We start from the raw sequence: 24,524 nt of genomic DNA, 5'->3' as shown, positions 1-24,524 counted from the left end.
GTTTTGGTGTGTTCGAGCTGCCTGGCATCCTCGCAACCACTCAGTCCGTTCCCCGGGCATGTACCCGGCACGTACCCGGGCCCGCCTGCTTTGTGTAACGCGAATCGATACAAATGAAACCTACGAGCACAGTTCCCGGGAAGGCGAGCCGCCCGGAAATCCAGTTTTATGTAACTGCTTCTAGGGATGAGTATCAATATTATCGATAAAATCGGTAGTGCATTGTTGTAACTGCAATAATTAAACTATAGAGTGTAGACCTTATATTTTACTAGTTGATTCCGCATCCCACGGATGGCTTTACCTCTATATACAATTAAAATGTGTTTTGTTCAATCAATTAACTAAGAAATCCGTAGCAGAACCAAAGTAACCGACATATTCAACGAATTACAAAGCTGAAGTGGTAGTGGGTAAGCCATGTCTGTCGCAGAATCGATGGCCGCTGGGGCAGACGTGTTCTAGATTGGAGACCGCATACCAGCAAGTGCAGTGTGGGACGACCTCCAAGTTCCAACCCGCTGATTCACGATATTCTTAATTTTATCGTTGCGGAAACTATCGATTCGTGAAACCACTAGCAGTACAAACCCTCAGCTTGCAAATAGCGGCAATTTGCAAAACCGTGCGATGTTCAGGGCGTTCACCCCGCTCCTCACTCCTCACTCCTCACTCCTCACTCCTCGCGATAACTGGAAATAGTTTTGTTATGGTTTCGCAATCTCTACGTATTGCTTTGTTTCAAAAGTTTTATTGTAAGTATTGAAATCTGTTTGTGACTAAAATATGGAAGGCAATCTACCGTTTTGGAAATAAAATATTCATGTAATTACGTACTTATCATCATGATCAACCCATCGCCATCTCATTACAGAGCACGGGTCTCCTCTTAGTATGAGAAAGATTAGGCCGTAGTCAACCACGCTGGCCCTAGTACGGAATTGCCGACTTCACGTTCCTCAGGATGTTTATATGAAAATTTTAATTGTTTAAACGAAAAGTTGTAAGAGCGTGCCCGGGATCCCTCAACTAGGAGACCGAAATTCAAAATTCAAAATATTTTTATTCAATTAGACTTTTACAAGTTTTTTTGAATCGTCAAAAGCATCTACCACTGGTTCGGAATGCCTTTCCTACCGAGAAGTACCAGCAAGAAACTCGGCGTCTGCTCTTTACATGTCTTAATCACGCTGTTTCAAAAGTCCGATTAAGTACCGCATACCCGTCCGTAAGTCCCGCAGGTATTCCGATAAAATCAATAAAACTCTAAAAATATCGTTACCCATAGACATTAATAATAGCACCCCAAAAATAACAAGAGCCCATTATGAAGTATTTACCAAAAGACTTACGGTTGACGGAAAATATGAAAATATGTATTTTCCTTAAATATAAAAGGTATTATCTCGACAAATAAAGCTGTAAAAGTGTGACAAAACGGAAAAAGGAAAATGGCGGCGTTCGCCAGGCGCGCGTGGCGGCGCAGTGAGCCTCCGCTGTGGAACAAAGAGGAAACTGCCCCTTTGCCAGTTAAACTTTATAAATTAACTGTGGCGTTAAAAAAGCTGTGGAATACCATGACTCACCCGACAGAAGCGAAACTTCCAGCCATTGACGGTCTACCTGGCGCAGTGATGAGCGCTGTGGTCTATATCTATGTAAATGGGAGGACTTGGGAATTGATAATTTCTAAATTGTCTCTGGTCTGGTCTAATGGGAGGCTACGGCCGTGGCTAGTTACCACCCTACGGGCAAAGCCTTGCTGCCATCGATTTAGTGATCAGTGAGATGCCGTGTAGAAAGTAGATACTGATAAGTGGATACCAATGGGTTTAATAAGAAATTGCAAACCCCCTCCAAGCCGGCTTCCATCTTGGACTGCATTATCACTTAGCACCAGCTGAGATTGCAGTCAAGGGCTAACTTGTATTTTACTTAAGTATAATTAAAAAAAACTACCAAAATTGATTTGAACGTCGTTGTCGAATTTCAGAGACCATTACGCGGTTTAGTTAGACGAATCGATATCTCATTGATTGAATTGAAATCGACGACACCTCACTGATTAAAATCCATCCATCCAGCCGTTTGGGGAAAAACTTAGCCTCGTCTTTGATGTCGCGCAGTCGCGTAAAAAGAGGTCCGTTTTTATTTAAAAATACATTATAATACATATTTTAGAACTTTCCAAAATAGCCATGTACTTAGCAGGCAGGATTCGGTAGAAGTAAATAAATCTCTAAATAATTTTAACGCTGTAAATATTTCAATTTGGCTCGCCGCTCGATGGGGCGCAAATTGGGTCGGAGGGAGGGGGACCACGCGTCTACTTACTACGGGACATTCCTCAAACCAAAAGTATGGCTTGAACATAGATCTAAGTCTAGATGTATTTAAATTAAACCAAAAAAAAGCTAAAAGCTAGTGTTAAACTTTATAACAGTTCCGATATTTAATTCAGATCTGCTCAAAAATAACATTATTGTGTAAGGTTATTTTTAAAAATTGATTTGAGTTGTCAAAAATAATATAAAATTATTAATTTATCTAATGCAGGTAGATTGATAAAATCGATATTTCGCTCATTCGATGTCATACAATCTGTTGCTAGGAGGCCAACAAGATTGAACTTGCATAAATACGGGTGTTTCGAAGGTTGTAGTTTAGTCTCCTTCCGAGATTCGGAGCGATATCGCATATTTTCGGTATTTGGGTTGTGAACAGAATAATTAGATGTTGTGATAGCAATCACGCTCTAATTAAATTATTTATTTTGGCATTAGTTTGTTTAGATTAAAACTCTCGGGTAACCTTACACATTAAACTTGTTGTTTTTTGTGTTGGTTTTGGAGAGGACATTCCAATAATTCGATAAAAATATTTAAATAATACCTGCTTTTCTGAGTGACGCCAATAATTGTAGTAGCTTTTGTCATAATAATGTTTTCAACAAGCTTTCAAGCGAGAATTTTTGAATACTAAACACGTTGACATTTTATGAGGAACCAGAACATATCCGCAATTCAAAATATCAAATATTTATCTGCAATCCTTTATTTCCAATATAATATCCACTAGAAGCCATCGTCATCATGATCGCCGGCCCACTACTGAGCATAAGTCTCCTCTCAGAATGAGAAAGGCTTAGGTCATAATCGGCCACGCTGGCCTAATGGGGATTGGCAGACTTCACGCTTCTTAGAGAACATTATGGACAACTCTCAAGCACGCAGGTATATTTTCCTTCACTATTAAAGCAAATGATTTTCAATTGCTTAAAACGCTAAGTGCGTTTTAAGCAATTGAAAATCATTTGAAAAGTTGAAAGTGTACCTCCGATCTACAATATACCTGGGATCGAACTCCCCACCTCTCGGTTTTTTTTTCATAACAGAAAAATAACTGCTGGTACATCACAGAAATGTTTTATTAGGAGGGCTCGTCATTTAAATCCATAATATTGTAAATTCCTACTAAAGAAACTTTCAAGGCTATGATAAGACAAGTTAATATTCTATTCTGGGAATAAGAACTACTTAATATTCAGGACAATCCCAGTTCGCCGCAGTATTATGGTTTCACCAAGAATCACCCCACCCCCCTCCAGCCTGACGACAATATTGAAAATGATAAAAGCTTTCACAAGGACGAGCTTTCTTAGGGCTCACTTTTATATTCCTTACTTTTTACGAGATTTTCGGATAGGTAGGGACTGGGGCAGTTTTGGGGAGCGCTCTCAGTTTGGTAGAGTTTTTATCCCGATAAAATTTTGCGCCGAGCAAAAATAAGAGTACAGAATAAATAAACAGTCTTTTTTATTATCAAACCTTAAAACTAAAGCTACTACTGCTATACACATTCATCGTCATCAATTCATCACCGGCTCACTACTGAGCAAGGGCAAACTTTGGAAAACGTCACGGAGAACTCTCAGGCATACAGCATTCCTCACGATGTTTATCTTCACAATTAAAGTATGTGGGCTCCCCGCCTTCATACTAGCACTAGCACCATGCTACTAGCAATTATTATAAGCTCCTGTCAATCATTTCAATTTTAACGGAATTCACTGAAAAACTGATTTCAGTCCTTATCATAAAATGTTTAGTAAATCTTAGAAACGGGCATTTTGGACTCCCTCTCATCCGCCTCATACTGTTCTTCTATCCTAAGGAGAGTGTCCAGCACTTCCCTTTTGATCTGGTTCTGGTATTTCTTGGGCAGCCTCTTGGTGCTCTGGCAGACGCTCGCGAAGTACAAATCTAAGGAGTCGCTGTCGCTGTTGCCGTTCCCCGGATCCCACACCTCGGAGTCCTGCTCTTGCTCCGACTGGACTTCTGTTTCGTCTATTTTGATGTCATCCCGCAATTGACGGGGATTCCTGAAAATGAGTAAATAGTATATCATTCTGATACTTTTCATCATCATCATCATCATCATGATTAACCTATTGCCAGCCCACTGATGAGCACGATCTTTTCTCAGAATGAGAAGGGTTTCGGCCATAGTCCGCCACACTGGCCGAATGCGGATTGGCAGGCTTCACACACCTTAGGGAACATTATGGAAAACTCTCAGGCTCTCTGGTTTCCTCACGATGTCTTCCTTCACTGATAAAAGCGAATAGGGGTATACGCACCGTCGCTTGGTCATGTAGGGCAGCACGAAGGCCATGCGGTTCTGGAAGCGCCACTTCTTGCACGGCACGCCGGCCTTGGTGGTGGCGCCCTTGTTGCTCTTGCGCAGCGACTGACGCAGCGAGTCGCGCAGGATTTTCCATTCACGTTTCAGGATTTCACCTGTGGAGTTACAGGTTCGTTTAATGGAGAACTTAGCACTTGACTGTTTGTAGGTAAGTACAAAAAGTAAGGAATAAGGACATAGAGGTCTTTAAGATATACTTGCTGAAATTACTCACTTGGATCTATCTAAAAACACTGGTCAAGTGCGAGTCCAAACTAGGACAAATCCGGGGGAAACTGAACGGATGGCAATCATGATATACATTGAGACCATGTAGGCATGACCTTCCTGATCAGTGTGTAAAGATTAAGATTCGTTGAGTAGTAATTAAGATTCGTAAATCAAGTAGGTATCTAAGACTTATCAGATATCACCAAATATTTACTTAGGTATAGCTTATCTTCTATTGAAGCAGGTCCATTGCAGGCATTAAACCTAATCTCCTTATCAACTCGAAAATAAAGGTAATAAAAATTAGTTGACACACAAAAGCTAAACAGCTATTCAGTTTAGGCTTATTTCTATAGGCATAGGTAACATATTACACTTAAATGTTACAAGCTATAATATTATAACATATTTTGAACTCTATTGGTATTAAATTAGAGACAACCAAGTTAGTGTCTGATTTTTTTTCAGTCAATCAATATTAAACTCTATTACTTATAGAATAAGGTACATACAGTTAGCGCCCAGCCGGTCAGAGATCTCCATCCAGCAGCGGTCCCGCACGTCGATGTCGCGATGGTTTTCGTGCCTCGTGTCGTATAAGACGGGGTATTTTTTCACTTCATCTATCAGCTTCTCTCTATATTCACGCGTATTCATCTCTACACTACAACGAACCTACTCCAAAATCAATAAAACACCTATTCATAAAACAAGTTAAGAATGATTTATATCAAAGAACCTTTTTTTCAGGAATTTTCACTGCAAAGAAACCCTTTTTTAAAAATAGAATTAGGAATGTAGTGTTGAAAGGAAAGTTGGAAAAGTGAGCGATAAAAGCGATGCGTCCTCCCCATGCGAGGCGCAAGCTATACTGCGCTACGGGAAGCGATGCGACGTTGCCGCTTCGCTATACGTGTAGATAGCCGCATCGCTCATCGCACTTGGTGTACGGCGTGGTTTAACATAGAGTAAATGCTTGCAGATGGTACAGGATTTAGGAAACTGAGTCGTACAAAACTTGCAAGTTCATTGTTAACAGATAGCAACCGCTAAGTTTCTTGCTTGTTCGTTTCAATAGAAATAGTATTCCGATTTTCGAAGAACTGTTAAGTTGATTTAACTATTCTAAAGTACGATGTAGTGAATAAGAAACTGTGATAGGCTAGTGGTTATGACGTCAGCCTCTAATCAGGGTTCAGAGTTCGATAAAGCAAACTTTCCGAGTTATGCTTAGCGGTGTAAGAAAATATTACTTTGGCCTATGAAAGGTCTCTCATTTTAATTTATGAATCTTATGATAATGTTTCCTAAATCTCTTACTGGTCCAAATTTTTTTTTTTTGAAAAGGATTGATACGAAACTTAGCAATTACTCTTATCAAAAAGCTCTTTTAGCTTTTATTATACTATCAATCATTCATTTTTCTTTGTAGGAAAGAGAGCAAGAAAAATCTATGTTCGAGGCAAAACATTATTTATATTACAGAACAGCACACCCATAAACAATTCATACACAGTGTGGGTACTGTAAAATACAAATGCAACACTCCAAATAGTTAAGCTATTCAGTTTGTGTTGTGACGTTGGCATGTGCAACTTCCCGCATCGTGTTCGTAGGGCAGGCCAATAGGTAGAAATCTACCATAATTTACATACCGTCTGTTTCATCCGCGGTTCGCGGAGCTCCAACTAACCAAAAAAACCCTAATAAACTGCAGGTGTAAAGTAGGTGCGCAACCTTGTGAAGTGTTTGATTCGTCGCCGATAAATGTCGGGACCGATTCTTTCTTGAATCACTTTACACTTCACTTTGTGTTTAGTGGTGTATGTAGTGTGGTATTATTCCAAAATAATATTAGAACTATGCCGAGCTGTGACGGCGAGCGGTCGCTCGGTTAACCGTCTGCATCCAGTTATTCTATGGCGGGTCCGGAGCGTCGCTGCCAGCTCGCGCGGAGTGGACATGTTCACTCATATTTTACTCGCCCGAGAGCACTGTCATATCGCTGTATGCACGTAGATAACTCGAAATTTAAAAAAAAACCCCCGACACAAAAACCTCTGTAAGAAAACTAGAAAAGAGCTGATAACTTTCAAACGGCTGAACCGATTTTCTTGGATTATAGCTAAGAACACTCTAGATCAAGTCACCTTTCAAAACAAAAAAAAACTAAATTAAAATCGGTTCATTCGTTTAGGAGCTACGATGCCACAGACCACCCACAGACAGATACACAGATACGGGACGTCAAACTACTAACACCCCTCTTTCTGGGTCGGGGGCATAGATATGTGTCGGGGATAGATAGATAAGATAGATAGATTGTGAGCAATTGCAATAACATAATCATTCCTCTTGTCGGCCTCCCTGGCGCAGCGGTAAGCTCCGTGGTCCTATTAGTGGGAGGTCCCGGGTTCGATTCCCGGCAGGGGTTTGGAATTTTATAATTTCTCTGGTCTGGTGGGAGGCTTCGGCCGTGGCTAGTTACCACCTTATCGGGCTACCTTAGGGCTAATATTAGACGTTTTGTTAGAAGTTCCCTAACTGTAGTGAACTGTGATTCAGTACCATCCCCGCTTACTGTGTTACGTAACGTTAACTGTGTCGTCAGTTTAACCGCTAACGGTAAACGAACAAGAAACGCGGCAATTTCAGCCACGAAACGTCGGAGTGAATGCATGAGTAAGCATTATAGTGTAAACAGCGAGAAAACCCTGAGGACACTTGCCAGGGTTCCGTACCCGATGGGTGCCAACGGAACCCTATTATTAAGCCTCCGCTGTTCATCCGTCTGTCCGCCTGTCTGTCAGTGGGCTGTATCTCGTGAACCGTAATAGTTAGCTAGAGAGTTGAAATTTTCACCGAATGTGTATTTCTATTGCCGCTTCAACAAAATACCTAGGTACGGAACCCTAAAAAATCGATGAATTCCCAACGAGTTGTTGGGAACCTACCCCAGAAATCCTAACAATAAGTGCCTTAAGTAAGTATATTATTCCTAATTCTGTGGGACCTACCAATATCGATATACCTACCTACCAAAGGACTAAGAAAAAGGACCTGCCTACTATGTATTACGCGACAGGTTGAAATGACAATCGGGGTATGAGACGGGGGCACACCGCATACCCACACGTCACCCGCGCTCACCCGCAGCGGGTTAGCGCGAAGTGTCCCCGCCCCGGTTGCCATCTCAAGCTGTCGCGCACTAGTGTCAACCATAACACTCAATTATTTAATTTGATAAGCACCTACTCAGAGTTTTTACAAGGTAGAGATTTTATTGTTATTGAGTACTTAATTACAGATCGGCTGACATCATCTTTTTTGTTAAAATTAGTGAGTAGTCATATATATTTTCAAGCTCATAAAATATTCGAGATAAGAAAATAACAAACAAAAAATACGAAATAGGCATCTTACCTACCGTATCTGCCATGATTTATAAAAACGTGAACACAAGGTCATCTCATGGTGTTTTTACGATCACAGACAGGCCGCCGCGGAAAATGGCCACAAAAAATAACAATTTGTTTCTTGATACCATCGCGAGCGAAGGCGCGAAATAATAATATGACATCCACAAAAAGTATTCGAATCACACTTGACGATCGCTTCTTCTGTTACCTATTGGTTTCCTATACATAGAACTGGTTAAGTACGAGTAGGACTCGCACACAAAGGGTTCCGTACTATCGTACCTGGCTACAAGATTATGAACTTTTTTGTTGTTATAGCGGCAATACACGCTGCGAAAATTTCAACTCTCTATCTATTACCTACCGCAGAGTAGGATAGTATGTATGTTTACGGTTCATGAGATACACTCCGCTGACAGACGGACGGACAGGCGGACAGCGGAGGATTACAAATAGGGTCCCATGGCACCCTTCACGTTCCTAAGGTATGTCCAAATCGTATGAGCAATTGAAAATCCCGAAATCAGTCAGGGCTGCCACTTTACAAAAAATGTACTTTACTCACCTCACCTCTCTACGATGATAGTAAAAAAATAAAAGTAAGTAAGTAAATAATATACTTTATATATATAGTGTTATATATAGTGTGGGCTGCAATCAAACCGACTGGCAAGTGATGATGCAGCCTAAGATGAAGCGCGCTTGCCTAGAAGATGTCTATTCACTCTCACTTGAAGATTCCCATATTAAAATTAGAGAGGGAAACTGAAGCTGGAAGGGCGTTTCATATCCTAGCTATTCTAATCAGGATGAGAATGCAAAATACGTGTCCTTGGAATTTCGCTTACGTAGGGGTGCAGATCTGGACGATGCCTTGCAGTACGATAGCAGACAGGTGAAGGAGGAATTTGGTATACAAGGCAGCAGAAGTGACAGCCCTATATAGTACCTGCTAACCCGCGTAGGTGCGGTGGCATATTTTCTCACAAGTGAGTGCGTTACTAGCTATACAAGGGCACAGCTCAAGGGATGAGGTGCTGGCGAAGGACGAGAACAGGTGGCCATTGATGTTTTTATACGATCCTAACGTATTTCTTTTATATTGCCTTAGAAAAACCTTAGAAAAAAAATTGCTTCTGGAACCTTCCTGTTTATTCCACAAGATGTGTGGATGCTGGGAGCTAGGTACATACTTATCTAGTAATGTAGTACTTTTTTTTAAATATATGTTAGCCCTTCATTGTGATGTCACTTGATGGTAAGTGATGATGCAATCTAAGACGGAAGCGGGCGCACTTGGAAGTACTTAGTAGTAGATGGGTTTTTGGGGCACTGAAATATCGAATCGAATAGCTGAAGATCAAAGAAATAAAGTAAGACGCACACCTGATTACTAAGACCTATTGAAGATGTGGTCTAGCTGATAAGGATTCGTTTTACATGACTGCCGAAGAAAAGGACTAGGAGTGTAAGTTTTTCGAGGTACCTACCTTTGCATATATATGTATATATGTATAGTTATGTACTATGTATGTAAGTTTATTGTTTGCTAAACTAGATAATTAGTAGGAGGTTTTGGTACTTCAGTGCTGTTATATCAACGCAAAAACAAACAGACCGACTACGATTAGGAACTTATCTACTCATTAATTTTTCCACGCAAACATATCCACAGAACAAAATAGTACAATACATAGGTATCTGAGATCGCTGACGTCACAACTAATTTTATTACACCTACATTTACAAGTACTTAGTTAATGAGTTATTGTTGTTGTTAACTGAAATGGCTCCACAATCGTTCGAAGGACAATGTGACCTAGAAATCTTGCATCCTTTTCTCGTCGCTAACATAAGAGCGAGATGTATAGTGCGCAGGATGTTACGCCGTTATTTCTCTGAGCAGCTAGGTAATGCTCTCCGTTAGCTAAAACTAGCTAAGTCTAAATAATAAATATTTGCGTGTATAAGGAGAATGATGTGAAAATGAATTTCTTGAATTTCTCAGTGAAATTATACAAATCACGAAATAGTACATAAATAGAGTTGGTTGTTCCTCATATTACTTGGTTATGCTGCAAATTATGGTTTAGATTACTTATCTTAAAAATTGTTTTTTTTTTTTTCAATTTAATGTACTTAACATTACAAATTACTAGCCGAGCCGGTATTTTCATTATTTTTAGCGTTCCGTACCTCAAAATGAAAAACGGAGCCCTTATAGGATCACTTTGTAGTCTGTCTGTCGGTCTATTTGTCTGTCTGTCTGTCTGTATGTCTGTCTCTCCGTCCGTTCGTCCGTCGTGTCTGTCATGAAAACCTATAGGGTACTTCCCGTGAATCTAGATTCTAGAATCATGAAATTTGGCAGGTAGGTAGGTCTTATAGCAGAAGTAAAGGAATAAATCCGAAAACCGTGAATTTATGGTTACATCATTAAATCGAATCCCTTTTTGTGGGGGTCACGCTAAAGTGAGAAACATCCTACCACATGTACAATCCAGTTACTAGAGTCAGTGGTTTGAGTTCTACAGTATGCCAGTCAGCCAACATCTCACAGAGAGTTGCACTAATAAATAAATAAAAATATTATACAGCCATTGCTTATCTTAAAACCTAAAAACAATAGAAATATAGTTTCAAGACATCAATATAGAGTTTTCAAGTCTGTCAAGGTGTCAAAAACTCAAAATTTACCATGTATGACTTAGCAGAGTTTTATTTAAAAGGCATATATTTCTGTCCTCTTCCCTCGTATATCAATGTGTATGTTGTCTCGCTCGCACAGCGGTGTTGCTAGACAGGTCGACGCCGGGTTTTGGTCCGTGACGAACATAAAGGCACATTCGGACAATCGCGAATTTCTTGTTTTTTTTTTTTTCGATTTTTTCACCCACTTTTTGTTACACTTTTAACCTTTTCGTCGAATTTGCTACGGTTTTTTGCTGCGAGGTAATGCTAGTTCCTTTCGTATTATAATAAGTTTATAGGATTACGGAGATCAAAAAAATATGTAAGTACATACCTTAGGTATTAGGAGAGTAGATGAGTAACTAGTACCTACCTAGAGTTTTTGTAAGCTCTCGTAAACCTACTTAGGTATCTACCTATTAAGAAAATTATGCCTATCGGATTTTTAAAGAGATTTATTTGTTCACCATCATTATCATGATGATCAACCCTTCGCTGGTTCACTACCGAGTACGGATCTCCTCTCAGAATGAAAACGGTTGAGGCTTCACACGACTTTGACAACATTATGGAGAACTCATAGGTATACAGCCTACACCTCACAATCTGTGCCTTCACCGTTACTGATTAAAAGTGTAGAACGCACACCTAACTCCAATTAGAGGCACAATAATATTATGTGACATAACTCATGAGTCATCCTTTCAGTGGGGAGGCTTCCTAAAAATGTTCATTCTGATAGGGTTGTCAACATGTCACCTTTATACGGTGTACTCTGTGTTAGAGGTGCGTGTCCGGAGTCAAACCTCCAACCCCCCTGAGTAACAGGACTGACGCCTTAACCACTGTGCCACTAGTGAGCAGGCTCACACGTGGCGAGATGTAATTCGAACCATCAAATATTATGTTCATCTCAGCTGTTCACACTGTTCGTAGTGTGCCATCAATTATCACGCGTTTGGATCCGGGTCATAAGCAGGCATGGGAACATCTCTCGGCAAATGGTAAGCCATACGGATTAGTGTTGGGCTGTATAGTTGTTTTTACGAGCTAGAGACGTGATGCTGTTGTGGCGGAACGAGTGAAATATTATCATAAAGAGGTCTCACGTTTGAATCCGAGCAATCGGTTCCGAAAAATCCGTTTGAGACAAAATAAATTGGTACCTATTACCAATTTTGCAGATAGATTTGTTCAATTGGAAACATTGCGAAGAAATCTGTTTGAGTTTAGGTAGGTAAGTATATTTTAATTTCTTCATAAAAAGTAGATAGAAGCCGCCCTAGTTTTACTTTTAACTATTTTGGTACCTAAGTACTTAAGTACAAACACTTCTATAATATTTTATTAAAGAAAACTGATTGAAGAACATCAGCGTCTAGAAGTCTTCGGTATTCGGGTCAAACTGCTGAGTAAAAATCTCAAGCTGTATTTTTATAGTCTAAGTCTAAATCTAAATATTATACTTACTTACGAGTATTAATTATACGTCCACGATACTTAGGTACCTACTTACTTAAGAGGAAAAGGTGACTGATTGGTCTATCAACGGACATTAGTTAGTATTGAAGGCATGCAAATAGCTATAATTATGACGAAGGTACATACGCTAAGAAAGGATTTTTGAATATTCGAATATGGAATTCGAATTTGAATATTTGAATATCCACGTCCACGCGGACGAAGTCGCGCGCATAATCTACTTTTATGCAAATGTAGGTTCTTTCGGTAATTAAGAAAGGATTATCTTTAGTCTTTACTCAGCTAGGTACCTACCTACCTAAGGTTTTGCTCGGAGTAGGCACGAAATAAAAACAAATCACTGCGATTTATCATTCTACATGACCTTGCACAAAAATGGCGGAATAATAGAGTTATCAAATACAATGACAATTATTGTTGTTGACACATAACAAGTTCCGCTATCGATAACAGAGATTTGCAATTCAATTAGCGATCGAGATAAAGCTAAATACAGAGATTTTGACTGGACAGACAGACAAATTCTTTTATGTAAATGTAGGTCTATGTATATAAAATAGAAACAGCTTGATCTAGAAACTTGACAATAAGTATAGGTTTCAACGGATAACGGATGTTCCGTTTTTTAACTCCCGACCCAAAAAGAGGGGTGTTATAAGTTTGACGTGTGTATCTGTGTATCTGTCTGTGGCATCGTAGCTCCTAAACTAATGAACCGATTTTAATTCAGTTTTTTTGTTGTTTGAAAGGTGGCTTGATCAAGAGTGTTCTTACTTCTTAGCTATAATCCAAGAAAATCGGTTCAGCCGTTTGAAAGTTATCAGCTCTTTTCTAGTTAATGTAACCTTCACTTGTCGGGGGTGTTATACATTTTTTATTTACACTTGTTAGCAATAACTCTCCCTCATTTCGCGTCATGCAAAGGAGGCTTTTCCTTAGAAAAGAATCGGTGAGCTCCTTTCTGAAAGAAGGATTGTCAGAAAGAAAGAAAACTATTATTTTTTCAAAGCTGTGCCACACATTACCAGTTATACCAAAGTTACCCGTTCGATATTTAGGATTTCATCTCTTTGCTCTCTGAAATTTGGAACTCGAAAGTCGATCACCACGATTACCCATACCAGACTAGACTAGACCCATACCAGACTAGGTATAGATATAGACTAGATAATAGGCAAATAGTTTTCAAAGTTATATCTAGTCTGGTTTGGAACAAAGCAACACTATGTGTTACGCTGGACGACTTCCATCATCAGCGAAACGTGCCGAGAGAGTCAAATAACACCATATACAGAATGCAGACTAGACTCGAAGCCTTCGTTACCTAGCATCGGTGCGAAACGGACGTATCTCTAATTATAATATGTAATTTTCATGTAAATCAGTACCTAATTAAACCATTCCACAACCAAAAAGGACTTCTACTTTCTCTACCAGCTCTGGACAGTCGTCCTTATGTAACTGGCGCAGTCTTAAAGGATAGTCCTGGATGTTCAAGGTCGTCGTGGTGCATCCCCTAAAAATCAGGTCAACGCCTTCAACTTCCTTGTCAGGACTAGAGAACCTACCAGGAGCTACTGTCATAGGAGCTGCCGCTGAAGACTTCGAGTCATACTGGAAATCGATGGATCGAAGCTCGCCAGCGACTTGGGTTTTGTAAGTACATGAAATCCTTTTTATTGGTTGTTATATTAACTTTTGCGCAGGGTACTATAATATATTACGATTTTTGCTCACCCGCGTAGTTTAATTACAGATACTATTTTAATTTAATGAGTTTTTGTTAATTAATTATTCGATAGATAGTTTTTACTTAGTTATATTAAAAAAAAAAATGCCGGAACTTAGTCAAGTAGAACTGTTAGATAGAATAAATAAGTCCCTTAAGTTTTTACCGAATTTTGATGGAAGTTCTCACACACTAACTAGATTTATAAATTTAGCTGACCAATTAGTACGCTCATTTTTAAATCCCGCTCAAGAGTATGACCTTTCAAACCTTTCCTTGATTAGTGGTATTCTTAATAAAATTACTGGATCTGCAGCAAGAACCATATCAGCCAACGGAATTTCCGATGACTGGAATAAAATTAAAGCTACATTAATTAACAGTTTTTCCGATTACCGTGACGAAATAGCTTTACTTACAGACTTATCATATTTAATTCAAGGTCCTGATACAGTTCAAATCTTTTACGAAAAGGTTCAAAATTTACTCTGCACACTTATTACGTACGTAGAGCTACACGATACTGTCAAAACTACTGTCGATGTAAAAAGAACGCTTTACCAAAAATTAGCACTTAAAACCTTCTTAAAAGGTTTAAGAGAACCTTTAGGGTCAAGAGTAAGGTGTATGAGACCCCCCACATTACAAACTGCTCTCGAATTTGCCAAAGAAGAATTAAATATAATACATCTGCAGAATAGAACTAAGTTTTTCCAAAATTATCATAAGCATACTCGTAGACCTTATTCTTTTTATTCACAGCGAAATTATTTCAGTGACACAAAATTCCCTTCTAGGTCACGAAGATACTCAATGCCCCAAAAACACATTCCTTCAGAACCTCAATACCCATCAAGTAATTATATCCCATGCCAACCTCACCCTATTCCACAAAATTGCCCACAGGTGGAATTAAATCAACTGGAAATTCTAGAAACCAAAATTCCTGTTAATTACTATAAATCTGACCAATATTATAATTCCCAAGAAAATATGTCGACCCGGTGTGAAAATGAAATTGACACCGCTGCTGACGATAAGCAGAATTACGAGTTCGTATTATCACGTTTGCCCATAGATCAGTTAAATGTAGAAGAGGCTACTAATCTAATTAATTTAGCCAAAGAATATTCCGATGTATTTTATTTAGAAAATGAAAATTTAAGTCATGAATTCCGACAATTTAACTTCTCTACGATGGAAAATTCGTATCCAATCTCAAATTTAACCGACGTTTTAGACAAATTAGGAAGGTGCTTGTACTTTACTACCCTAAATCTTAATTTAAATAATGAGACTTTTCAAAATTTTACTGACAATAATCTTCAAAGCCTGCCAAATTCCATAGCTTACTTAGGTAAAATTTTAGTTTTCTCTACATCATTACAGGAACATTTAGTGAATTTACGTGCTATTTTAGAAAGATTAAGGAGTTCGAATTTTAAAATTAAAATAGATAAATCGGAATTCTTTAAACACGAAACGCCTCTGTGCCATATCTATTCTCCGCATGGCATACAAGCGAACCCAGATTATATTTCACATGTTTTAAATTTTCCATTACCTAACAGTCGCAAAGAAATTAAAGAATTTTTAAGTATCCTTGGCTTTTACAGAAGATTTATACCAGACTTTGCAAAGACGACCAAGCCTCTAACATCTTGCTTGAAGAAAGGAGCAAAACTTAATCATGATTCAGATTTCATTAATTCTTTCGAAAATTGTAAAATTCTTGTAAAAAGTATCCCAGTTTTAGCTTACCCCGATTTTAAACAGGAATTTAACTTGACAACCTTTGCCTCTGATATGACTTTAAATGCAGTACTATCCCAAGGCCATATTGGCACCGATGTACCTATTGCATATGCATCCCGTACCTTAAATGATAGCGAGATTAAATATTCCAAAACAGAAAAAGACTTTCTCGCAGTAGTCTGGGCCACCAAGTACTTTAGGCCATATCTTTTTAACAGAAAGTTCAAAATCATTTCCGATTTTCCTGATTTATCGAATTTAAAAGACACGAGTCCCCGTATTACGCGGTGGAACTTAAAATTAGCAGAATACGATTTTACGGTTGTTAAGAAAGTAAAGCCTACTGCAGACGATCAGTTGAAAGAAACTATACCAGTACGCGTTAATCGCTCTGAAAATTCAAAATCTGTAAAATGTTCAAAATCCATGGTCAGAAATTCATCTCATACTGACACCACTTGCACTAACTTACCCAAAAATCCCGAAATTCCTATCCAAAGTTCAATCACTCACAACCAAGCTATATACATATATACTTCGAGAAAAAACCGGAAAAAACCCTTTCCAAAATCCCGATTTAAAAAGCTCAAATAAAATGGATTTTCATATTACATTTTAATTTAGCAGTTAGGTATCTAATCTAACTTCCAAGTCCTCGCGACATTCCCACGATCGGATTTCATCCTACTGATAGGACTACACTATAAGTATACTATTTCATTCAATTAATGCTTTTTAATTAGAAATCTATTTTATACCATTTATAACTTTTATAACTTTGTCCTCGATACTTTTACCTGTTTTAAAAAGATTTCCTAAATTTAAGAACTAGATGCTACTACCATTCCAGTAAATCAGATAAAATCAGTAAAGTTCTTACTTATGTCACAGAGTGACTAATAAGACTAATGAACAATTTTAGCTATATGCTCAATGCTCGAGTTTTTGTAAATTTCTCGATGAAATATGCAAGAAATCCCGAGTTATAACTATAGCTTACTTCGACTATTTGACTGTTAGTAGAAAGACTATTACTTCATTCTACATTTAGCGTATCTTATCAGTTTAGCTTATTTCAAATAACGTAATACTATACGAGTAGTACCGCTTGCACATCCTTATATCAACCAATTCTAAGGCTTTCATTTACATAGAGGCTGAATGCCCGAAGGTCAATTCTTCAAAATTATGCGAGCAGAAGATATCACTGACTGAAGAACCAACTTATCCGGGGAACACTACTAAAATCATGCTGTTACAGAAGATAGATGAAACCCTCAGAGAGAGCAACTCAACCATTACTCCACGAATCAAGAACTTCTTTAATACTACCAGTATGCTGCAATATTCGGCTTCACTTTCACCATCACCGAATAATTGCGCATCCAATGGGGGAGGTGTTACGCTGGACGACTTCCATCATCAGCGAAACGTGCCGAGAGAGTCAAATAACACCATATACAGAATGCAGACTAGACTCGAAGCCTTCGTTACCTAGCATCGGTGCGAAACGGACGTATCTCTAATTATAATATGTAATTTTCATGTAAATCAGTACCTAATTAAACCATTCCACAACCAAAAAGGACTTCTACTTTCTCTACCAGCTCTGGACAGTCGTCCTTATGTAACTTATGTTTCTAGTTTGCTTTACCAACAGTACATAACAACTCAAAAATCAACAATTCAAAAGTCTCCGATGTTATTTTGTCTCGTTTATATTAAAGAAGTTTCGGCAAGATAAATTAAAAAACTAATATTTCAAAACGTCTAAAGAGACAGTGTAATGCCTCTGCTAGTAATAAAGCAGACAGTCGACAAGTAAGCCCGAGACGAGGCAAATCCCGCCGTCAGGAGATTCTTAATAAATCAGGCCGTGGCATGTTTTAACGTAGATTACAAGGTTTTTTTAGTATTCGTGTACAAGAAGATAATCTTTCTCGAACTCTGACCAAATTAAAAGAGAGGAAACTGAGTTATGTTATGATTATCTGGATGAAAAAGTCTTCTAGATAGCTCCCATCTTCGTCATCAACGATGGTTAGTGATAATCTTCGTACAGCAGGTATATATGGTGATGCTCGGTCGGCAGCATCCACTACAAGATCTACAGGGTCCACAGGGTCCACCAGGGTCCACACATCTCGTTAGTGATGAGTATGGGTACTCTCACTGTCTCCTTTTCAGTTTTCATTGATCCTTAGTATGAAATTCGCCGCTGAATTCAAGTGACGTAAACCGTGGCGTGTGGAAGTCCTTGCAAGAGATAGAGTCCGGCCTGAAAATGTATACATCGGTAGACGATGATGAGGATGGTATCCACAGATCCTATTTGAATACCGGACACGCTAAGGACTAATAAAACAACGTACGGTCTATAGATCTCAGCCTTAGTTTAGACGTGGCTTGTACGACCTAGCCTTTATTAGATCGTAAAACAATCACGGTAGGTAATAATAACACATAATAAATAAGTCATGTCTGTCTGTCACCGCTCCTACGTAAGGAGTGATTGCAAAAAACTTGCTTCATATCAAAGTTTTTGTGAGACCACATTTATATTCCATCGTGTAATTAATATGCTCGGAACTCATTCATTTTGTTTTGGGACGGAATTAATTATTATGTTACGTACAGATGACAGAATTGAATTTAATTGACAGAAGTTAAAAGACAAAAAAAAACTTTACTCATAACTCAAAATTGGGATTGGTTGAGATGATAATGTTGATGATGAATTTATTAACTGGCTCTATAAAATTAACAACCCACTATAACCAGCAATTAATTAGCTTTGGGCACTGCAATTTAAATTATGCCAGTCTGAGCTGCAAATATTTTGATAAAGCTAGAATTAATAATTAAGTTACGGCCATCGACCATCTTAATAGATTTATAATTTGATTAATTGTTATTCTTAGGGACATTAATACTTTGTAGATAAAAGAAGAATCGGCGGGCCTACCTAGTAACAATAGCTTTTTATGTGACGAATAAAACAATGGCCTGTTCAAATACCTCAGATGAATGAAAATAAAACTTCCATGAAACATTGTTTACATCAAGTTAAAACTAGAGTCCATTATTCATTTAATTGTGAACAAGTCCTGTCGTATGCCGTCGGCAGTCGGGTCACCTTGGTTAGCGTGCACCCAAAAAACCAAGCAAGGACCAACGTTCTTATTGACATCAAAATAAAGGTTAGATTCGAATACATTTTAGCCACTTGATATACAAGTTGGCGTACAGTTTGCAGCGATACTTTCAGCAACAGTTAAATTCCAGTCAAATGTAACTTTTATTAGTTCTGTATACAGTTTATTATCGCTTGCAGTAATAATGGTGTTGTCAAGCGCATTTGCATCGGTAACTGCATTTGCCGGGTTTCGGATTTCATTTCGATTACAATGATTGTAATGCAAGTCACTACTGAATTGCATAAATAGTGTTTTTGTTGCGATCTCATGATTCATTTTGTTCGAGGGTTTTTGTGATTGATTATAATTTGTCGTGCATGAAATCTGTAGTTAATAATAATAAGCAGATTTAATGGAGGGGTAGGTTAAAAGGGAACAAATTACTATTTTGGATGGCATTCGAAACTATTTGTAAGTACATACAATATATGTAATAATAATATGTACTTCCATTTTTAGGGACTAAGACAATCCCACTTCTGATTACTGATTACTAATTTTGTTTTTTTTTTGTTAGTTTTTTAGGTACTTTTTCACGATCCAACCGCGTTGGTACAGAACCAGCTTGTATCCTGGAAAATAGGGATGGATAATGGATATAGATTATAAAAACGTATCTAAATCCATACGGATATCCATACGGACTCGCACTTGACGGATTTTTGTGTAACTCAATTAAAAAGTAATGAGATCATCAGTCAAGTTTGACTAAATGCGTGACAGGTTGAGATGGCAACTGGAATAGGGACGCCCCGCATACATCCCCCAACACGGGTGACGTGGCGGGGCGTCCCCCCGCCTCATACGTCGATTGCCATCTCAACCTGTCGCGTACTATAGCTACCTACTCGCCTAGAGTCACATGACCAGCCGCCTAACCAGCTCGCATCCGCGAATAGCAGCTAGTTAGCGGACAATGGAGACACGTTTTTCTGTATAAAGGTCGATTGGGGATTGTCTCTACAATGTCTGGCTACAGGCTTGGTTACACACGACACTAGATGATAAGTGACAACGCGGCTCTTTCAAGAAGTTCAAATACGTAGCTCAAAAATTGGAAATTCGTCCTTCATTATTGATCGTGATGAATATGAGGTAGGTACTTTGTAGGTAAGTACCTATTCTCTTTAAGTAGTAAAATCATGTAAAAATTTTGTTTTGAGCGACGCGATGTCAAGATCTTGTTGTTAGGCGAAACTTGCTCCAACACTCAAAGAAACTTTGTTAGCAAAAAACTCTGAGATCATTATACGTACACTCCTGTCATTACATACATAACAATTCCATTACATATGCGAAACGCTTGCACTCCAATTTGACTCATAAAACTGTAGCAGTAAGTTTTATATTTGCTTGAACTTTTAAGAAGAGCTCTTACAACTTTGTAACATATTGTACTTTAGATACTCCGGTACTTAATTAGACAGCGCGATAGTCTTTAAGTCTTAAAAGATAGAGTACAAGATGGCTCAGCAATATTATATGCGTTTATTAATAATCATCTGTTGAATTTCTGACATAATGCGGCAAAAAACTTGGCAGTGGAGCTTGGCAAATCGTGGCCTGCAAAAACTGTAAGCTGTAACCATGGCGACGGTGAGAGATACCTGTGACACCAAGGTCAAAAGTATTCACCAAAATGTAGCTGGTAGCTAGGCAGGAATGAAACGAGCGATTATTATCTTTTAAAAGCTTAGTGATGACGCAATTGTACTGGATGAGATTTGTCAGTCCTTAGGGTTCCGGTAACAACTAACAAGTGAATCCTTACAATACTTATTGGAAATTGTACATTTGAAAAGAGCAATCGCCGAGGTTCTTGCTGATCCATACTATTAATTATACTTATTATAAATGCGAAAGTGTGTCTGTCTGTCTGCTACGTTTTCACGGCTCAACCGCTGAACCGATTTTAATGTTTGGTACAGAGTTAGCCTACATCCCGGGGACGGATATAGACGGAAAGAGTTTCTACAGAACTCTTAAGAATTTATCTGTTAAACCGAGTTATATGAAAGGTACAGAGGTAGCTTACGTCCCGGAAATTAACTTCGGCAACTTTTTATCCCGGAAAAGCAAAGAGTTCCCACGGGATTTTTAAATAAACCTAAATACAAGCGGACGGAGTCGCGGGCATCATCTAGTAATAAAATAAAGTGAATAGACTTCTTCTATGTAAGCGTGCTCCTACCTAGGTCCTAGACCTCATCATTGATGTTCTTTATAGTCATAATTATTGTCATCAAGCGCAAATCTTGCAATCATATGGTCTATCTAAGTCTATTGTCCAGCAGCTAGCTAGACTATCACCGCTCTTTCGATTCCGATTGTAGAGTCACAATTCCCCGGCACAGAGCGAGCTCGTAAACGGTAAACAGTAAACACTCGTTATTTTCCTCGGTTCAAGGCGATCTAAATATAACCCTGTAACGACCCATGCCACACAATACATCTAAATGAAATTCATATTCATTATAGAGTAGTTTTTGTTTTGCCTATCTACTGACTATATGTATAGGGTTAGGGGGAAAATTTCCCTCCCTGACTTCAGATCTGGATCACGTGCAAGAAATAAAGTAGACAAGCTAAAATCATGCCCAAGACACAAAATAACAACTTTGCACCCTTGCGTAACAAATAACTATTAATTCATTGCCTCGGTTAATGATTCACCTTAAGTTAATAAAAAATTCGAATCTGTAAGTTTTTGAACATCTCTTAATTACAAATACTAATTTTTTAAGGTAAACACTCCTTTGTTTTACAATGTCTTACTATGCAAATTTAAGCTCATAAAAGTCCAATGGCAAAACATACTATTAGTAGGTAGATAACATCGCCTGTGGCAAATGAGGGGAGGAAATCAAAGCAATTAACAGGCATACAGGTTAACGTTGCACGAATACAAAGGCAAAGATTGTCGATCCATTTGGAGCTTTACTCATGTACGCATACAACTATATTAGGCTAGGTGTCAATACATACGTAAATCATGTGCGTATTTCAAGTACTAGCTGATAATAATTAAGTAAGTATATAAAAACCTTAATTAGAGAGTAGAGTACTAGTAGAAAAGTGTTTAAAAATCCCGTGGAAACTCTTTGTATTTCCTGATAAAGTAGCCTTTTCTGTTCCATGTCCATATAAAAATCACATGGATCCGTTGCTCCGTTGCGTTGTCCTCCAACCACGTCACGTGACGTAACGTGATTGAAGGATAAACCAACTAACCAATAAACAAACACACTTTCCCATCACACTAATATTATAAAGGCGAAAGTTTGTATGTGTGTGTGTGTGTGTGTGTGTGTTTGTTACTTCTTCACGCAAAAACTACTGGACGGATTGGGCTGAAATTTAGAATGGAGATAGATTATACTCTGGATTAGCACATAGGCTACTTTTTATCCCGGAAAATCAACGAGTACCCACGGGATTTTTAAAAAACTACATCCACGCGAACGAAGTCGCGGGCATCAGCTAGTTTATAATATTGAAAGAGTGATTTAAAGGAATTATGAACTATTTACTTAAAGAAATTGTAATTTTACCACTGATTTGGAATGCTCTTTCTGCGGGAAAGATACACGTCACAAAATATTATAAAACTTAGGTATAAAGGATTACTTAGACGTAGAAAATATTATTAAAAGGCTATCAAAATCACCATAGAAATTCAGGTTTTATGGAAACAATTTTAACTTTACGGAAAGTTAAATTTGTTTCAAAGAAACACAAAGTCGTTTCTGAACTAAAAGGTGTTGCGAAAAAAGTAGGTTCAGTTTAAAAGAAAAACGTGAGAATTTATACAAATTCTTTTTCGTTGTCAATGAGCGTGGTTCAAGTCAAAAAATTGTGTTAAGCTAGTTTTTATTTAGAAATATATGATAAAGTTAAACCTTTTTTGAATATATGAATATATGATAAAGTTAAGCTAGTTTTTATTTAGAAGAATGTTCAGGTATTGCGGATTGGCGAATAGGTACTAAATGCAAAGTGTATTAATGTGCATAGTGTGTGCTTTCAAACAGATAGATAAGACTGACTTTACTTTATTTCTACTAGTTTGTGGTGTAGATGGATAGAAGTATGATTCAAAGAGATATAAGAAATAGGGTGATAAAAAATGATAATTCTGTAACAAAGTAGAAGTAAATTCCGTAAAAGAAATCTAACCAAATGTCATATAAATGCCATTACAGTGGATGGACCGTAGTCGATAAAGCTTACAATATAAAGCAACAGCCGATACACTATCAGAAGACGAAAGCTTTAAATTTTTATGTTTCTCTATTTTCCTTTCGACAATGTAACCTCAATAAGTTAACATTGTCTGTGGCCGTTTAACTAAAGCCTACGCCGCTGATCCGTCAAACAACGGACGCTAAGCCACTAAACCAGACCCGTAACAATGACAAAGTCGCTTTAAGCACAGCGTCAAGCTACAACATAACCCATCATACTACAACCATTCCGGGATGCAACTCTTTAGCGCTCCATAAAACTAAATCACAAGACAAATTTAGAAAGTAGCACATCTCTATCTAAATATATGAAGCTGAGAAGGATGCAGATAATAATATAGTGTAGCTTTTATTCATTTGTTTTGTACTGAGCGTACACGACAACGTTGCAGTACATAACAGAAATGATGTCAGTGTAAATGTTGCTTTATTACCTGGTGAATATGAATCAGTTTCATGTGAAGCGGAATACGGTAGTCACATTAGTTTTGCTGTTGATTGTAGCAACAAAACAGGCGAGCAATAAAACATAACTGCCGCACTTGACGTTACGTCCGTCGGTGTGCCTACCGCGGCAAACAGACACGTCGCTGCCACTGGAGATGACCACAAGGTCGTAACTCTAGATACCTATCAAGGAAATATCAACCCTGTTTTCATACAGGTGAGACTTAAAGTAAGAGAAGATGGAGATGAAACTTGAAATGTAATAGACGACGTAACACAACGTCCCAACTCCAAACGTACTGCAAGTAATAATCGACTGTAAATTGTAGGGTTAGGAATAAAACTTGCAGGAGATAGGCATGTTACTTAAAACGGAATAGACGACGCCAAGGCAACAAGATGTTAGATTAAGCGTAAACAAGTTCAGATATAGACACGTGTACAAGAACGGGCCCCAGAGTCGGATGTAAAAATAAAGTTTTAGAAGCTTGAGCAGTTAAGATTCGAAACGGCTTTAATTGCTCGTTGCGTTGATTTATCTGCGCTTAACAATTTGAGCCACGTCAGAGAGATAGAGGAATTGCCGTTTGGAGAGCTTTTTTGATGTTTAATAGTTGTTCAGTAACTTTACACTAAACAGTTTTTT

At 38.2% G+C, this 24,524-nt stretch overlaps 2 protein-coding genes and 2 long non-coding RNA genes across 4 annotated transcripts in view; 1 reads left to right on the top strand and 3 right to left on the bottom strand.

Moving 5' to 3' along the window:
• Positions 1–3,763: 3,763 nt before the first annotated feature.
• LOC123873982 (transcription factor Adf-1-like) lies at positions 3,764–5,836 on the bottom strand. The gene is made up of 3 exons (XM_045919114.1): positions 5,427–5,836; positions 4,640–4,799; positions 3,764–4,381 (listed from the first exon to the last, which is right to left on the bottom strand). Exons 1-3 carry the CDS (start codon positions 5,569–5,571, stop codon positions 4,105–4,107), a joined length of 582 nt encoding a protein of 193 aa, XP_045775070.1. The 5' UTR covers positions 5,572–5,836; the 3' UTR covers positions 3,764–4,104.
• Positions 5,837–8,704: 2,868 nt separating this feature from the next.
• LOC123873969 lies at positions 8,705–17,058 on the top strand. Its single transcript, XM_045919090.1, has 3 exons — positions 8,705–8,715; positions 10,894–10,896; positions 14,324–17,058. Exon 3 carries the CDS (start codon positions 14,341–14,343, stop codon positions 16,582–16,584), a length of 2,244 nt encoding a protein of 747 aa, XP_045775046.1. The 5' UTR covers positions 8,705–8,715; positions 10,894–10,896; positions 14,324–14,340; the 3' UTR covers positions 16,585–17,058.
• Positions 13,833–24,524, bottom strand: part of LOC123873984 — a 26,951-nt gene continuing 16,259 nt past the window's right edge. The window contains exons 2-3 of the long non-coding RNA XR_006797814.1: positions 23,239–23,248; positions 13,833–14,238 (exon numbers count right to left, since the gene is read on the bottom strand). This is a non-coding gene — a long non-coding RNA (uncharacterized LOC123873984). The remainder of the gene's footprint in view (positions 14,239–23,238; positions 23,249–24,524) is intronic.
• Positions 17,092–20,453, bottom strand: LOC123873985. The gene is made up of 3 exons (XR_006797815.1): positions 20,444–20,453; positions 17,287–17,291; positions 17,092–17,228 (listed from the first exon to the last, which is right to left on the bottom strand). It is a non-coding gene; the product is annotated as an uncharacterized LOC123873985 (long non-coding RNA).

This window comes from Maniola jurtina, chromosome 17 (assembly GCF_905333055.1).
Source record: "Maniola jurtina chromosome 17, ilManJurt1.1, whole genome shotgun sequence".
Classification (NCBI taxonomy): Eukaryota; Metazoa; Arthropoda; class Insecta; order Lepidoptera; family Nymphalidae; genus Maniola; species Maniola jurtina.
This window is presented reverse-complemented; position numbering and strand designations above follow the sequence as displayed.

Bases quoted from the DNA above. Each gene is read 5' to 3' on its own strand.
- LOC123873982 (XM_045919114.1), bottom strand. From the start codon at position 5,571: ATGAATACGCGTGAATATAGAGAGAAGCTGATAGATGAAGTGAAAAAA. The intron at 4,800-5,426 runs GTATGTACCTTA...GTAACTCCACAG, and splicing joins TGACCGGCTGGGCGCTAACT to GTGAAATCCTGAAACGTGAA. The intron at 4,382-4,639 runs GTGCGTATACCC...ACTCATTTTCAG, and splicing joins CCCTACATGACCAAGCGACG to GAATCCCCGTCAATTGCGGG.
- LOC123873969 (XM_045919090.1), top strand. From the start codon at position 14,341: ATGCCGGAACTTAGTCAAGTAGAACTGTTAGATAGAATAAATAAGTCC.